We start from the raw sequence: 17258 nt of genomic DNA, 5'->3' as shown, positions 1-17258 counted from the left end.
GCCACTTCCCCACTGGGTCAAGTCCCTGGGAGTCAGTACTGGGATTTCTCCTCTGGGGCCCGCAATTTGACTCACTGTTGTTGAATACACAGATGGAGCTGCTGCTGGTGACAATATGGCGCCGCTGCCACACCCTCGGCTGTGAGGCTGGCATATTTCTTCTCTGTTTTTGAGCTCTGCTCTGAGTCCCTGCAGTGTGCTGAGCCCAGCCACTGGGTGCTTTAGATGCTCCCTGTGCCAAAAAATCTGCCAAAACCCTGCCGGGCTCTTCCACATCGGCTCACCTTGGCTCACTGTCTGGGCTCTTCCGCATCGGCTCACCTCGGCTCGCTGTCCAGGCTCTTCTGCAGTGGCTCACCTCGGCTTGCTGTCCGCCGCTCCTCTCTGGAACCTGGTGGGCTGTTGAGTGCGTTGGTCTGGAGCCGTCCTGTGAGCTCACTGCTGCTGCCGGCAGTAAGGCGCTGCTGCCGTGTCCTCGGCCGTGAGGCCGGCATATCTCCTCTGTGGCTCTGAGCTCCGTTATGAGACCCCCTCCTCTCTGGGGCTGGTGATTTTTTTGTTTCTATGGTGATGTTGTTTTCTGGCTATGAAAGGTGCTGGTTTTGTGGTAATAGAGATTGGTTGTTAGCGGGGCTCTTATGCCCCACTTTTCTCTGTCACCATCTTCCCGGAAGTCTCGGTCTTTCTTTTAAAAAAAAATATATATATATATATTGATTAAATACCAATAATTGTTTAACTGGTGAGAAGTGTTAGCTGGGTTTTCTTGGTAAAAGTGGAATAGCTGGTTCATATGAAAGGAAACAGTTCAAATAATGCTATGTTTGCTTATAGAGGTATCACTATTAATCATACTCACATGTACAGGAAGTGGGAGGGGACCTGGAGCTAAACACACCCAGTGCTGTGTGCAGGTATATTTGTACCACTTTGAGCCATATTATGGATCTACTATAAAGTATAATTATAATGCACCATTAAAAGTAAAAAGAGTAAAAAAATTACTGTTTTATTATATTTGTGCATGATAGATTCATATTGATACTTTTATATAACACTATTTGGTCTTTTTTCCTTCACCATACATCCCTTTTCTCCCCTTCCTCCCTCCCCTATCTCCTAGCATGAGTATACATGCATCTCTCCTAGTCAAAAAGCAGAACTTAATGAATTACATCTGTAGAAAGTGTTGAAAAGAAATGCCATATTGAGAGAAAATACACTTAATTTACATTCAAAGTTTACTTTTTGATCATTAAAGAATGACTATTATACTCAATTATTGAACAGAAGGAGATAGTATATTTTGAGATATCTTTTAGATCTGACATTTTGATGCTCTCTGCTTTTTATTTATTCATTTATCTCCTGCATTCCACACCATTGCAAATGAACAAAAGGAAAGTAATTTAATATTTACTGAATATCTACAAATGGAATATTTACATACTGAATATATAATTATGATATTTAATTATTTTATTTCTACAATTTACGATGAGAAATTAATATTTTAAATTTGTTCAATAGATAAATAAACTAATGCTCAAAGTTTAGATACTTTGCCCAATATTAACTTGTTGCCTGAACTATAGTATAAATCTCGGTTTTCTGACTCCAAAGCCCACATTTTTTCCACTATGCTATGTTTCTTCTCTAAATAAAACTAAAATCACAATGTAAAGTGTAAGTCCTTTTATAGAACTTTGAACAAAGTGCTCTCTACTATGGCCTGTGCCCTTCATAGGTCTGAGCTTCAGATCACGTGCCAAGTACTCAGGACAGGGATTCTCACAGTACCTTATGTTACATTCCCTCTATCCCCAGTACTTCATGGGCTGATACTTCAGTAGAATGAAAAATCAGACATTTGTGTTTTGCTGTTATGTCGAATTTCTAGATAAATTTCTAAACCCTCACCAATTCTGTATCTAGCATGATGACAGACAATTCACAGATGTGCACCTCTGTGGGCCACTTTTTTCATTACTTGAGAGTCCAAACACAAGTAAATCATGATCGCTATCTTTAATTGCCTTACCTCTACTTGGTGAGTTAGTCTTGTGACCAGTTTACTAAATTAAAGGGATCGTAATAAAAATGCTAATAATATGAAGGAAGACCTTAAAGCTATGGAAAATATTTAATAAACCTCAAAGGTAAATGTTTTTCAGAACTGTGGAGGGGGAAGGAAGAAATATTTGTAAGAATAAATTTTATAGTCTTGGTGGATGTAATGGTTGAGAAAATGTGAGTAAATTTGTGTGACCGAACAAGGCTGTATATTAGTCTTGAGTATGACTGAATAAGGCTGTATATAAGTCTTGAAGCAAAAATTCAAAGAACTTGGGGTTGAATTGCTGTTTCTCAATTTGACCAATCTAACTTGTAAGGATCATCATTGTAACCATCACTGTAACCACAATACTACATGGAACAGAACAACTCTATATGGCAGCCATGAACTTTTCTATGTGATCACAATTTCAAAATCTATGAGCATAATAAGTATTTTTCTCCCTCCAGTTTCATTAAAGTATAACTGAAAATATTATATTTATAAATGGTATGCAATGTGATGTTTTGATATATGTGTATGCTGTGAAATGATTCCATCAAACTAATTAACATATTCATCACCTCACATAATTGTTTGCACTAGGAACATTCAAGATCGATTCTCAGATATTTTTAAGTATGCAATATATTGTTATTAGTAATCATAATCATCATACTACATAATATATATCTAGGAATTAATCATCCTAGCTTAATATTTGTACCTTTAGACCAATATCTTCTTATTCTATCTCCCTACCCTACTTCATATGTCTCTGGTCCAAAATTACTTCCTCTGCATCTATGAATGTGACTTATTTCCGACATACAAATGAAATTATTCAATATTTGTCTTTATGTTTTTCCTTAATTTTATTTACCATAATGTCCTCCAGGTTCATTTATATTCTAAGAAAACCACTGGATTTTCTTCTTTTTAAGGATGAGAATATTCTACTGTGTGTACACATAAGAATGTGTAATGTGTGTGTTTATCATTCATTTATGTCCATTGACACTTGGGTTGTTTGATATTGTAAAGAATGTTGCAATGAATATGCAAAGATATTTTTCAATAAAATGATGTCAGTTGCTTAGGATATATACCCCACTGAACATTGCATGGTAGTTTTATTTCAGATTTTTTCTCTCTCTAATTTTTTGTGGTTTCAGGGTATAACCCTGTGCTTTGTTCATGTCAGGCATATACTCTGAGTTTCATACCAAATCCCTAGTTTTTAAAACAGTTTTACTCATTTATATTCCTACTAATTGTATAAAAGAAATTATTTCTTCTACCTCTACCTGAAACCTGTTATCTTTTGATTTTTGATAGTATCTCTTTTAACAAGTATAAAATAATATTGTGGTTTTAGTATGTACATCTCTGATAATTAGTGATGTTGAGAACATGTTCATATACCTGTTGTCCTTTGGGTTTGTTTTAATGCTAAAATAAATATAGACTTTTATATCTTTAAACTTTCTTCTGGTGTATTAAAACAATTGTCACAATTTAGATTTTCTCCTGTTGTTCTCCTTCAGGTAGCACTATCAACAAAGCCAATGGATGGAGCAAATCATTCTGTGGTGTCAGAGTTCGTGTTCCTGGGACTCACCAACTCCTGGGATATCCAAATACTCCTCTTTGTGTTTTCCTCGATGTTTTATGTGGCCAGCATGACAGGAAACTCCCTCATTGTGCTCACCGTGGCTTCTGAGCCTCACCTACACTCCCCCATGTACTTCCTCTTGGCCAACCTCTCCTTCATTGACTTGGGTGTTTCTTCTGTTGTTTCCCCCAAGATGATTTATGACCTCTTCAGAAAGCGCAAAGTCATCTCCTTTAGAGGCTGCATCACCCAGATCTTCTTCATCCATGTCATTGGAGGTGTGGAGATGGTGCTGCTCATAGCCATGGCCTTTGACAGATATGTGGCCATATGCAAGCCTCTCCACTACCTGACCATCATGAGCCCACAAATGTGCATCTTCTTTTCAGTGGCTGCCTGGGTGGTTGGCCTTGTACACTCTGTGGTTCAACTGGCTTTTGTAGTGAACTTGCCCTTCTGTGGCCCTAATGTGTTGGATAGCTTTTACTGTGACCTGCCTCGATTCATCAAACTTGCCTGCACAGATACTCACAAGCTGGAATTCATGGTCACAGCCAACAGTGGTTTTATTTCTGTAGGTTCTTTCTTCATACTAATCATTTCTTATATTGTCATCATTTTCACAGTTCAGAAACACTCTTCAGGTGGTTCGTCCAAGGCTCTGTCTACACTTTCAGCTCACATCACTGTGGTAGTCTTGTTCTTTGGTCCTTTGATATTCTTCTACATGTGGCCAACTCCCTCCACACACCTGGATAAGTTTCTGGCCATATTTGATGCAGTTATCACTCCTTTTCTGAATCCTGTCATCTATACATTAAGGAATCATGAAATGATGGTGGCAATGAGGAGAGTATGCAGACAGATAATGAGTTTTAGGAAAATCTCTTAAATGATTGTATTGTGAACAGTCTTCATTGAATATAGAAGTTCATTTTTTATGATAAAACTCAGAGGAAAGTCTTTCTTTGCCTACTCTGATTAGCTTATAAACACTGATAATGAGAGTATTTTGTCTTCTACTCAGGAGGGAGAGAATATATCTTCTGAAAACAGAGAAAAATATATAAATTATTTGGAAACCAAAGATTATAATAATGCTGAACCTCAATTCCAATGAAACAATGTTTATATAAAGTAAATTATTAAACATAGAGAGAAAAGCAGGCTATTTAAGGCCTAAGAACAGGAAAAATGTTCTCTCTGTTTTTATCTTAACACGTGTCTATCTCACATGTAAGAATTTCTGACAGTAGTTCATTGTGGATATTGAAGGGATATTGAATTGGGCCTTCTTTCTCGCTCCTGTAGATTGAAACCCTTTATCCCATTTTGGGTCTTCACCAAGTTGTGTAAGAAAGTTAAAATCTTGAGAGAGTACACATAGGAGTCTAATGCATGCATTTTTTAGATAGAAATGTAAAAGTTGTGTGAGTTGTTTCTGGAACACCAAAAAGGAATTGAAAACAATGACTTTTCTCCCTGATTACCATTAAGCTATTCAAACCCATCCATCTTCCATTCCCCTTTTTTTTGTATTAACTCCTTCTTTTTCCTTTGTATATTTCCATATCAGAGTTCACCATAAGAAAACTGTGGTGTTCAGAAGGTAATGGTGAAGAAATACTAATTTTTATTTTTAAGGGTGGTGCTGAGTAAGTACCAAAGCACCTTACAGATTTGCTACTTGTATGCAGGCTCATCCTGATACTGTGGATCAGCAACTGGGTCTGCAATTTCTCTACCTCCTACTGGATCTCTCCCTTCTGTTCCTCCAAGTCCTAGCCAAGTGCAAGTGCGTGATTATGATGAAATCTTTCATGATAGGCAATCACCTACATCATTGAAATTGGAAGCATTTTGACAGACACAGTATTAGATTATCCTCAATTTCTGCTTCATGTCAATTTTCCTTCTGTTAAGTCCACAATCCAGTTGTGCCAGGGCAGTGATAGCATGATGAGAGCCCAAAGAAAATACCTGCACATGGCATATGAGGCATAGGCTTTATTGTGAAAACGCTTAAGGGGAGGGCCAGCTCAACAGACAGCACCTCTGTTTCTCATGTCCTTTACCAAACAGCACCTACTCTCCCTCAGGGTGTTTTGTCCAGTGCTGGTCCATGGATGAGTCACACATCTCCTTTCCAGTGTCCTCAGATCCTCCATAGTTAGCACTGAGGGGTTTTATATGCCAGGCTGCAGAAGCAGTGACAGCATGGCATGGTTAGGTTCTTGGGAACTCAGAGGAATGTCTCATGGGCATGGTGCTTTAATGCCTTCCTTTCTTTAAGGCTGACCCACCTTCCCTAATGCTGGTTCCACTGGCTTCAGGCTCAACATAATGTAGTAAAAGACTTCTGTGATCTCCTTAATGGTTTTCATCATAGCATAAAGTCTAATCCCTATAATCAATTCTATGTTCTATGTCATTATAGTTTCTCTATTTCTCTTATCAAACTCTTGAGTGATACAACCATCTTGCAACCTAATTGTTTCTGGATTTATAGAATGCCTTATCAATGTATATGATATCTACTCAAAATTGTGTCTGAAGAGGGGACACATTTTACAGCAAATGGAGTATGATATTGAGTTTACAACACATAGGACTCCCTAATATACTCACATGCTCCATCACTCAATGCAACCAGCTTGATAGATAAAAGGAGTAGTCTGATAAGGTACAGTTCCATGGCTATTTGAGGCACCACACCTTGGGGTGATGAGGAGGCCTCTCATGGAATGGTTCCCCTCTGTTTACAGCTCCTGTTGGGTCACGCCCTTCTGTAGCTATTGAGTACCTGTAATTCTGGAAATCCTTTCCTTCTTGTAGCCCTGTTGCCCTAAGGATAAGAGTTCACGGTCTTCACTAGCTCCGGGTTATTTTGCCATCTGTTATGGGTTCTCATAACTCTGCCCAAATTCTTGCATATAATTCCTTCATTTTATTCTCTTAAATTGTCCATTTGAATATTGTATCTTCCATACAGAAAAGAGAGACAGTAAGACACTATGTCCCTGAATGCTCCCTCTCTGTTCTAAAAAACCTAGCCAAGCTAAGGGAACCAGAGCAAGCTTGGGTCAGAAAATCCAGAAGTTTATTATCTTGAAGGACTTGCTTTCATGCACATTGTGAGCCAGGGCAAGCTACTCTTATCTCTACTAAGTTGCTTTTTGCACATACTCCAGGACAGTTGTTCCTTGGGATGCTGCTCATACCATCAAACGAGTCAATGCAGATGATGCTGCTGTTTTTCCTGCCTAACTTGTAAAACCCCTCTCTGAGCTGGTGAGAAACTGTGGGCACTGTGGACAATCTGCTGTGAAGGAGAGGAGGTGCAGCTTGGCCAAGCACTGTGAGAGATGGAGGCACTTACCTGTTCAGTCGATGGCCAGTGGACCTTCCCATTAGCATTTTCCCAATGAAGTTTTATGTCTGCACATTATGTCCAGGCATTTTCTTTGACCTTTCAGCAATCGACCCCACTGCCCTAGCACAAGTGGGCCTGTGACATGACAAATATGATATCTCTTCTTTTCTGGACCCTGAGTAACTCCTTTCATCATAAAATAGTAAAGAAAAACTAGTCATATACATTTACAAAAGTAAATATACATAAATTTATAAGAAATGTATAGAAGAATACATACCATATGATGCTACCACTAAAGAAGCTGGTAGAGTTTTAAGTGTAGGGTCATCATCAAAGGGTCTTCAGTTTTATTTCTGATGTCATATTTTATTATTATTATTATTATTATTATTATTATTATTATCATCATCATCATCATCATCATCATCATCATCATTATCATTATTATTATTTACTGGGGAGTAAACACATGGGCATTTGACCTCCAAAAAATAGGACACCCAGTTCTATTTTTTATTCATTATTTTGAAACAAGATCTCACTGAGCTGCTAAGTACCTCACTAAATAGCATTTTTTTATTTGTCATATTAGATACATTCTCATTTTTTTCCAACAAAAAAGGAAAGAAAACTACCTTGTTCGAATTTGAAGTATTTCAAACTACTCTAGGGGTTGAGAACAGTGTACCTCTGAGCTGCCTGGTCACAGGCTGTATCATAAAGTGCATTATCTTTGTTGTCATAGGTACTTGGAAGGAGGTTTGCGGCTCACAAATGTTAATGGCTTGTGGGAGACACTGGATGAGATTAGGTGTTGCTTCTCTACTTTGGTGTGATGGGAGAGTCTCTCTTGATAAGCAGTTTCATTATGGAAGGCAGTGTTAAGATGTCAGTTATTTGCCTATTATCAACCCTATTTTTAGTATCTTATCTCTAAATTTCATAATTTTTGATCCAGTCTATTGTGGTTTGTTTGTCTTTTAATCTTTTTTATAATTTTAGTTAAAAACTATTTCTATGCTTTTTTACATTTTAACTTTGGCTTAATTTTATTATTCATATTTCAGTTTCATGTAGATAAATATTTATAGAGTGCTTAATATGGGCTAGAAAATGTACAAGGCATTGAAGACATAAAAAAAGATAAGGTAATAACACTGCCCTCAAAAAACTTTTACTCTGTAGGGCGTTGAGAGAGAAAGAGAGCCTTTCGGCATCACAAGATTAGTGTGGTCATATGCACAAGATGCTATGGGACTACAGAGCACAAAAGTGGATTTTAACCCTAGTCATGATTACCTGGAAACATTTAAAAAAAATTGAGACTTCCAAATAATTCATTCATTTAATCACAGCTGGGTGTATTATTTGAAGTAAACCCTTAAATCACTCTCTCCCCTTGAGTTCTTGCTCCATTAATACTAAGCTGTTGTTTCTCAAATTTGTTTAATGTAGCATACCTCATCTTGCATGCCGTTGATTCTTCTTGGAATGAACCCTTATGATCCTCATTCCTGTCTGTAACTCTGAAGTCTCTACTCAAATGGCACCTCCCTTGGGAGATCTGCCCAGATCCTCACAGGTTATGTCTTCCTGTGTTCTCACCCACTGCATTGATTATGCTTCTAGTAGAGTTATTATCCAGAATGGGTAAAAATGGTGTTTGAATTTATGTGTCTCCCTGGCCAAGGACTGGAATATGAGTAAAAGAATGTGCCAAACAAATAAACTCCATTATATATGTCTCAGCTTTTAAAGAACTTAAAATGTAATAGACTTTAGTAAAAAATTGGCTTTGGGTGTTATTATGGAGATTATACATTGTAGTCCACGTTTTAATGAAAAATAAATCCTAGTAAAATTTTCTGCCTATTCTGCATTACATATACTTAAGCTGATTAAAGTTTATAGTTAAATACACATGATTTTTCTGTGTTCATACTTTGCAAACATTCTGCCTCACTTTAACCCACCAATGAGCGAATCAGAATTGACAGATAAAATCGCCAAAAGTGATATTCTTAAAACCCCTAATTTCAGCCGGGTGTGGTGGTACACTTGAAGTCCCAGCATTTGGGAGGCTGAGACAGGAGGATCACAGGCTCAAAGCCAACTCCAGCAACTTAGAGAGACTCTGTCTCAAAAAATACAAAGGTCTGGGAGATGGGTATAGCTCAGAGGCAGAATTTCCCTGAGTTCAATCCTAAAAAAAAAAAAAAAAAAAAAAAAAAAAAAATTGTTTTGGTGGTACTGGGATTCCTGGAAACCCTTCTACTTCTGGGCTACACTCCCAGACCTATTTTATACTTTATTTTTTCTGGAAACAAGGTCTCCTATGGCAGCACAGCTTTGAACCTGCGCAATCCTCCTGTCTCCGCCTCCCAAGCGCGGGGATTACAAGCATGTAGTACCATGGCCGGCTTTAAAAAAATTTTTTTTAATTGTCATAGATCTGAGTGTGGTGACACATGCTTGTAATCCTAGTACTTGGGAGGCTGAGACAGAAGGACCATGGTTCGCACACAGCCTCAGCTACTTAGTGAGATCCTTTGCAACTCAGTGAGACCCTGTTTCAGTTTTGTTCCCTCTCCAGTGGTTCATTACAAGATTTTTCATTTTGTTATTCTTTCCAAACCTAATGGGTTACAGGGACAATTCCCCCGACCACATGAACAAATTCAGCAAATTCAGATTTTTACAAAAGTACCTGGGAATCATTCTGTAGAGCTGCTAATTAACCACCTGTTTAAATTGTTCAGTTTTTTTTTTTATATAGTAGAAATCACACAAGCTGAAGCTCAACTACCAAGGGATCCTAATTACCTGCAGATGCTGTGGTCTGGGAACAGGTAGGTGGAAAGATGGAAAATGAAGGTAACAATGGGAAATTATTGGAATTGATCTACTAAATTCAGTTGCAGAAATATAGCCTAGTGGAAGAATCTTCATTTGAAGATATCAAATAAGGTTTTGGTTGCAGTCTGGTAGGTTGTAATGTAGAGAGGAAGGAACATATACTAGAGAATATATAGAGGCTGTAAATTGTGGAGACAGGAAAAAGACTGACTTTGACTTTTACCTTGTAGTAAAAATGTGTCTTGGGTTTCAAAGATGAAAGAAAAGCTATGGGGAGAGTTGAGGGTTAGCACAGTGTACTGTCTTTAGCATAAGAAAGGGATTTGGGGGGTTGAGATATAATTTAGCAAATATTTATTTATTTTATTTCGTTAAACTACTTCAGTATGGGTGAAGGGAAATTAATAACTGCAGAAGTTAAAAGTTAGGACTAGCTGCTCTACTTCTATCTTTTCATAAAATTAAGAAGGGAAAATATTCAGTAGAGACTGGTGCTTTGTGGCATTTGTTGGGGCCAAACCCTTTGATACACACAGGATTTAAAAAAATGAGTGGTAAACTAACATTTTGAGAATTTCTCTGACCTTACTCACCTCCATGCCTAGTTATTGGCCTGCCATTATTTTAAGCTGTGTTATAGAAAGTTGCTGTAATGGCACTAATAGGGGAAATTCATTATTCAACTATGATCTGATTGTTAGTTATCTAAGTGCTTTCATTCTTCCTTTCTAATTTTGGTCACCATAATGTAAATTAGATGTAGAAAAAGTTCAAGGAAATCAACAAATCCATGAATCCAGGGGCATGGAAATTGACCTGAAAGTGGAAGAGTGATTACTTAACTCAAGTACAGTAAAGATTAATGGAAGAGTTTCTGGTAACATTTGTTTTCATTTTCACAGAGAAACACATAAGTGAACATTGGCTTGATACAAAGAACCAGAAAGCTCAGCTGGGAGCAGTGATAAAGTTGTGGACTCTCAGAATGACAAAGAAAAGGAATGGCCAAAAAGAGAGGTATTGAATTCTCAAGCAGTGCATCTTACATAAGTTAGATATGCCACTGATGTGGACTTGGACCGGACCAAAACTTCTCATATATTTTAATTTCTATGGCTTTAGTAGTAGGATGCTAATTTCCTTGGTTTTAATCAAATTTGAACTTCAAAATGAATAAGAATCATTTCTGGGAGACTGACCGAATCCCTGAATCTGTAAACCAAATGATGGTATTAAGAAAGCAAATGTTAAAGAGTCATAGCTGGTAAATTTAAAGCCTTTCATTAAGAAAAGATAAGGAAAGAAAAGAAAAGCATTTGAGTGTGCTAGAGGAAAAAAAAATGAAATGTCCTTTTGGAACAAGTTCCCTTTATTCAGAGAAGAAAGAAGAGAAGAGAAAGAGGAAAACAAAGATGCTCAGAGATCACTGAGCACCCATAGGGCACCGAAGTCTTGTTTTTGAGACTCTAAAGACAGTCACACATTCCAATGTCTTCTGACATGCAGTTATTTACTTTTTGATTTTTTATCTATCCCACTTTTAATCTTCCCTTTCTTCTTGTCCATTTCCTCCCTCAGCTGTATCTCATTCGTGCTTATTATATTTGAATCAAGATTTTCCAAATTTATTTGGCTTTTTCTACTATCAAAATTTTAGCTGCTCAAATACCAGCTGCTACTCTAAGAAAGTCATCAGAAAAAATAATTTAGACAAAGATATTAATGACTTGCCATTTTATAGTGTCTTAAACCTTGCAGATATAAGTATATTATACCCCAGATTTATTGGCTGGATATCTATGAAGCATCTGATATTGTCTAATAAATTAAATAACACATTAGACATATAGTCAAGGTTTTTGTTTAAAGGTATGAATTCTTCTAAAAAGTTTACATTTAATGAAATATGGTCATTATAGGCTCCTAGTGTTCCTAGCCATAACTAATTAGCCAATATTTAGACATGTTTTCCTTTGAGTTACACTTGAGCTTTTTTTCCTTTTCCATTCATCCACCCATCCATCCATCAATTCATGCATCATCAACACATTCATCCTCTTACTCAATGCTCTAATAAACACTCATTAGAGTAAAACCATGTTTTGGGAATGGTGCTGAGTGTTATGAGGAATAAAGTGATATAAAGACTTCATTTTTCCCTCAGAAGAGCTCAGAGTTTAATGCAGTTTTTTCCCTTGACAACACTGGCATTTAGGTCTGGGTAATTCTTTGTTGTAGAGCTGTCTTCTCCACTGCAGGTTTTTTAGTAGTATTCCTGGACTATAACCACTAGATGCTAGTAGCATTCTTTCCCTGCCCCCAGCTGTGACAACAAAAATGTTTCCAGACTGCCAGTGTTCTTTGGGAAATGCAATATCCTTGATTGAAAATCACCAAATTAATGAGAGGCTTTAGAAGAACATAATTTTTCTGCATTGTGGTATATCCTGCAGTAAAGGTATGTACCTAGGGGATGTATTCTGGATCTATTGTCTCTGATCCCCACTAGTATATTTCTGTCAGATGATTATTAATTAAATCACAAAGGGAGATCTTATATTTGAGGACATTATCACAATTCATGACTTGTTTTGCTCGGCATCAACTTTCTTGTTCCCTGTGATAGATGCTAATCCTTGTAAATTCTGCTGATTAGCTAAGACTTTATTGCTGTGTTTCCTTCCTCGTAGTTTCTGTTCATTGACTTTAAGAGGATGTTTAACAGAATTTATATTTTTAAATAATTCATTAAGTAGAGAGTATTGGGCAAGGTAGGGGTTTATGAGGAAGGAAACAGACCAATTATTTTTATGTACATATATAAATCTATCACTAGCATGTATAGGAATGAAAGAGAGGGAAAAAGGTATAGGAAGAAATCAGATCAAATGATATTTTGTGAAGATATAGATATACCACTGTGAATCTCACTATTATGAACCACTACAATGTAGCAATAAAATTTTAAATAAAGAAAATGGGCCCAGTATAAAGAACAGGGCAAGATGAACCTAAATTTCTAATCAAATCAAATCAGGTCAGCAAGAACTTTCCTATCACTATTTTATCATAGCACTCTTTTTGTTGCCTTATTCCTTTTTTGCTTAATTTTTCTTCATAGTAAAATTATTTGATCCCCTGTGTATCTTTATTTATACCTCTATTTTTATTGGTGCATTGTACACACACATCTTGATGAGATAGAGGCATACATGCACACATCACTCATGTAGCCCTTCCTCAGTCCCCATCCTCTTTCCTCCCCCTCCCTTCTTCTCATGTTTGGCTTAGTGATTGACTTTGATATGTTTTTGAATGAATTGTTGGTCTGTCTGTCAAATGGAAATCTGGAAGGATCAGGGTTTTGGCCTATTTTGCTTTATCTATATTCCTAGTGTTTAGTTCTTGGCACACAATGTAATGAATAAGTACATAGAAATGACTTCAGACATTCATTCAATCAAAATTCTTTATTTTTATTACTAGTATTTACAAGACACTATATGGGAAGTGTTTGGGAATAGAAATGTAAAGGAATGGTTTATGGTCTTCATAATTTTATAATCAGCTTGCAAAAAGTAAGTATGTGACCAACAAGTAGGGTAAGATGCAAAAGTGGGTCATGGGAAAGGTGTGGCAGATATTTGTTATTTGATTTGAATACTAAAGAATAAATTATATCTTGAGAAGAATAAATTAAAGAAAGGTGATTTCTGGTTTTAATAACAAAATCAGAGTCAGAAGATCCTACAAATTTCATTTATATGATAGCATTCTTTGTCCAGAATTACAAGAGTGGTTATCATTCAAACAAGGAAGAGGATGGTTAACATTAATCATACTAGTAGAGCAAGTTAACACAAGTGCTTGTTGTGGTTTTATCGGGTGCAAGATGTGTATTGCTATACTGGACCACTTACCATTACTTGGATTAACAATCCCTGAGAAAACTCACTGTCACAGGGATCAATATCAGTTTGTGGCCAGCATAAAGTTATAAATTTTTGTCAAATGCTGTGATAAAATTTGGCTTCCATTTATATACTTTTCCATAGAGGGTATTAATATATACCATTCATTTGAATTTTCTCACTTTCTTTTTTAGGCAACATGAAAATGAACCTATCAAACCTATCAAAACTGTGAGTATGAGATTATTTTCAATCGGGATCTTTTGAAGGTGGTCTTTAAGATGAGATCATTCTAGATTAAAATGAATGGAGAGAATTCTTGCTGCTCTGAAGGCCTTTATGTAGCTTGCATTCTCTTACATATTTCTAATAATTATTTCATCAATATTAGCTCTCTGGAATTGAAGCTGGAGACTATTTTAATTTTTAGTTTATAAATACTTTAGATACAATTCTTCTTCCTCTTTCAGAAGTGAATGTCCCTCATTCCTAAATGAAAGATAAAAAAAAGATAATAGCAATATGTTGGGTCAAATAAAGGTAAATAAAATGAAGTTTCCATCTGATATCAACTATTACAGTGAACTTCAGTAGTCTATGAGTGAAAGTATGCTTCACAAAACCACCAATCTCTTATGAGATCTTCCTATAACTCACTAGCTGTCTGCATGCTCTCCTCATTGCGACCTGCATTTCTTGATTCCTTAATGTGTAGATAACAAGATTCAGAAAAGGAGTAAGAATTCCATCAAAGGCCAGAAACTTACCCAGGTGTGTGGAGGGAGATAGCCATGTATAGAAGAATATTAAAGAACCAAAGAACAAGATTACCAGAGTGATGTGAGCTGAAAGTGTGGACAGAGCCTTGGACGAGCCCCCTGAAGAGTGTTTCTGAACTTTAAAAATGATGACAATATAAGAAATGATTAGTATGAAGAAGGAGAGAACAGAGAAGAAACCACTATTGCCTGTGATCATGAATTTCAGTGGGTAGGTGTCTGTGCAGGCAAGTTTGATGAGTCAAAGCAGATCACAGTAAAAGCTGCCCAACACAGTAGGGCCACAGAAGGGAAAGTTCACTCTAAAAGCCAATTTAAACACAGAGTGTACAAGACCAACCAGTCAGGCAGCCGCTAAAAAGAAGATGCACATTCTTGAGCTCATGATGGTCAGGTAATGGAGAGGCTTGCATATGGCCACATATCTGTCAAAGGCCATTGCTATTGGCTGCACCATCTCCACACCTCCAGGGACATGGATGAAGAAGATCTGGGTGATGCATCCTCTGAAGAAGATGACTTTGCACTTTCTGAAAAGGTCATAAATCATCTTGGGGGAAATGACAGAAGAAAAACTCAGATCAATGAAGGAGAGGTTGGCCAATAGGAAGTACATGGGGGAGTGTAGGTGAGGCTCAGAAGCCATGGTGAACACAATGAGGGAATTTTTCATTATGCTGGCCATGTAAAATATGTAGGAGAACACAAAGAGGAGTATTTGGATATCCCAGAAGTTGGTGAGTCCCAGGAACACAAACTCTGATACCACTGAGTAACTCACTCCATCCATTGGCTTTGTTGACAGTGCTACTTGAAGGAGAATGACAGGAAGTAATCTAAATTGTGACAATCTTATTAATATACCAGAAGGAGAGAAATCAATGTCACAAAAGCTTATGCTTTAGCATTTAAACTGACCTAAAATGCTAATGGTCTCGGAGATGTAAAGTGGAGAGCTGCTGTGTGGATCTCCTCATTTGCTACCACTCTGTATTTAATACTTTTCTGCTTCCTTCCAGGTAAATGCCAAGATTTTCATGATTATGAGATACAAGAAATCAACATAGGAGTGATTCAAACCAGACTATAGATAACAGGAATTAAAACCTTCTGATTTGGCTTCAAAACTAAGATGGTTGGCACCTGTAACATAATTTTATCCCCTTTCAAGAGAATAAACATTAATTGAGAAAACACACCTTTACATCCTATTTCCTACATCTAGGAATACATTTTTAATATTAAAATGTATCACATCTGTGAAATCTTGCTTTATTTTTATTAACAGTTTATTGTCCCTTATATTATAGTGAACTGGATACATATGATTAACCAAAGTGACTGTACACTTCTTGAAAGTATGCATTATGACTTATCTATAATTGGAATCCTGAAATCAATGACAAAATGGTTCACAGAAAGGTGCAGGTTTGTGTACTGTTGCCATTTTGCATCATGTTAGGTACACAATAAGTGTTTAGAAACTTATGTAGCAACTGACATTGTAGTGACACCTATGTGTCTGATTTTGTATTTTCCAAAAACATCCATCCATGAAGAACTGGAAATTAATGGAGAAAAGAACTGTTCCCTCATTACAGGTGATTTGAGCAGTGAGAGTATTAAACTCATGTTCTGAATGCTTAATGCTATGAAAATCGTAAAAATTCAGTAGTGAAGATTTTTGCAAACCTGTATGTAATAAACTATCACATTATATTATAGTTATTTAATGTTATTTAGAGGAGCCCCATAGTATAGCAAAAAGAAAACATATCTTATATTCACACAATCAAGGTTTCTTTTTCCATCTGCAGATTGACGTTGGACAAGTTACTTAAACTCTTTGAGCTTAATTTTATTTAACTTAAAAAACTGTAACTGGTAAAATAATTAGAGTATCTTAATCATATGAGTATAGCATAATTTGGTAAATGTTTATTTCTATTTATTGTACTTATTCATAATAGCATTATATTCTTGAGACAAAATGAATGAATGAATAAGAAAATAAGAAGCAACTGGCCAGCAGAAAACATAAAATTTCATATCATAAAAGATATTTCAGTAAAGGACTCTGATTAGTACAATATTCATATTCTTCTAGTGATGGAAATTAAAATTATCTTATATAATTTAAATTTACTTGCTCTCAAAAAGTACTTTAATTACTATTAGTACTTGACAAAATGTGATTTATTATTTAATTTTTTATTACCTCTAGTTTGCATCCTTATAACACTGGAGACCATCTATGCTTTATTCAATACAATGTATCAGAACTTATGAATCCACCAGATATTCAAAAGGGATAAATTTTTGGTAAGAAGATAAATAAAATCCACTTGTTTGGTGTATAAATTGACCGGGTGAGTAAAGATGAAAGGTAGAATAAAAAGGGAGAAATGTGTCCAATCAGAAGTAGAAGAATGGAGGTTCTATAAAAGAACTGAAAAAACCACAAAGGCTTTCTTGTTTGGACACTCTTTACTTTTTAAGATGGTTTGCTTTCCCCACTCAAATCCCTCCATTTCCTAAATATAACCTCTGTCTTTTCTCTGAAGAAGAAAAAAAAAAGTAGAACTTAAACTAAAAGGAAATATTTAACCTAGTCTAGGAGACCTAAATCAATGACTTTAACTTTAAAACCTACCAATAAATTGAT

At 36.3% G+C, this 17258-nt stretch overlaps 1 protein-coding gene and 1 pseudogene across 2 annotated transcripts; one reads left to right on the top strand and one right to left on the bottom strand.

Moving 5' to 3' along the window:
• Positions 1-3621: 3621 nt before the first annotated feature.
• Positions 3622-4563, top strand: LOC308271394 (olfactory receptor 4F3/4F16/4F29-like; the record flags this gene model as incomplete). Its single annotated transcript, XM_080707690.1, has 1 exon — positions 3622-4563. Exon 1 carries the CDS (start codon positions 3625-3627, stop codon positions 4561-4563), a length of 939 nt encoding a protein of 312 aa, XP_080563816.1. The 5' UTR covers positions 3622-3624.
• A 9884-nt stretch (positions 4564-14447) lies between these two features.
• On the bottom strand, positions 14448-15386 carry LOC308271395 (olfactory receptor 4F3/4F16/4F29-like; annotated as a pseudogene). Its single transcript has one exon. The product of its transcript is annotated as an olfactory receptor 4F3/4F16/4F29-like (transcript).
• Positions 15387-17258: the final 1872 nt, after the last annotated feature.

Source organism: Muscardinus avellanarius, assembly GCF_963383645.1.
Source record: "Muscardinus avellanarius genome assembly, chromosome: 12".
In the NCBI taxonomy this organism is placed as follows: domain Eukaryota; kingdom Metazoa; phylum Chordata; class Mammalia; order Rodentia; family Gliridae; genus Muscardinus; species Muscardinus avellanarius.
This window is presented reverse-complemented; position numbering and strand designations above follow the sequence as displayed.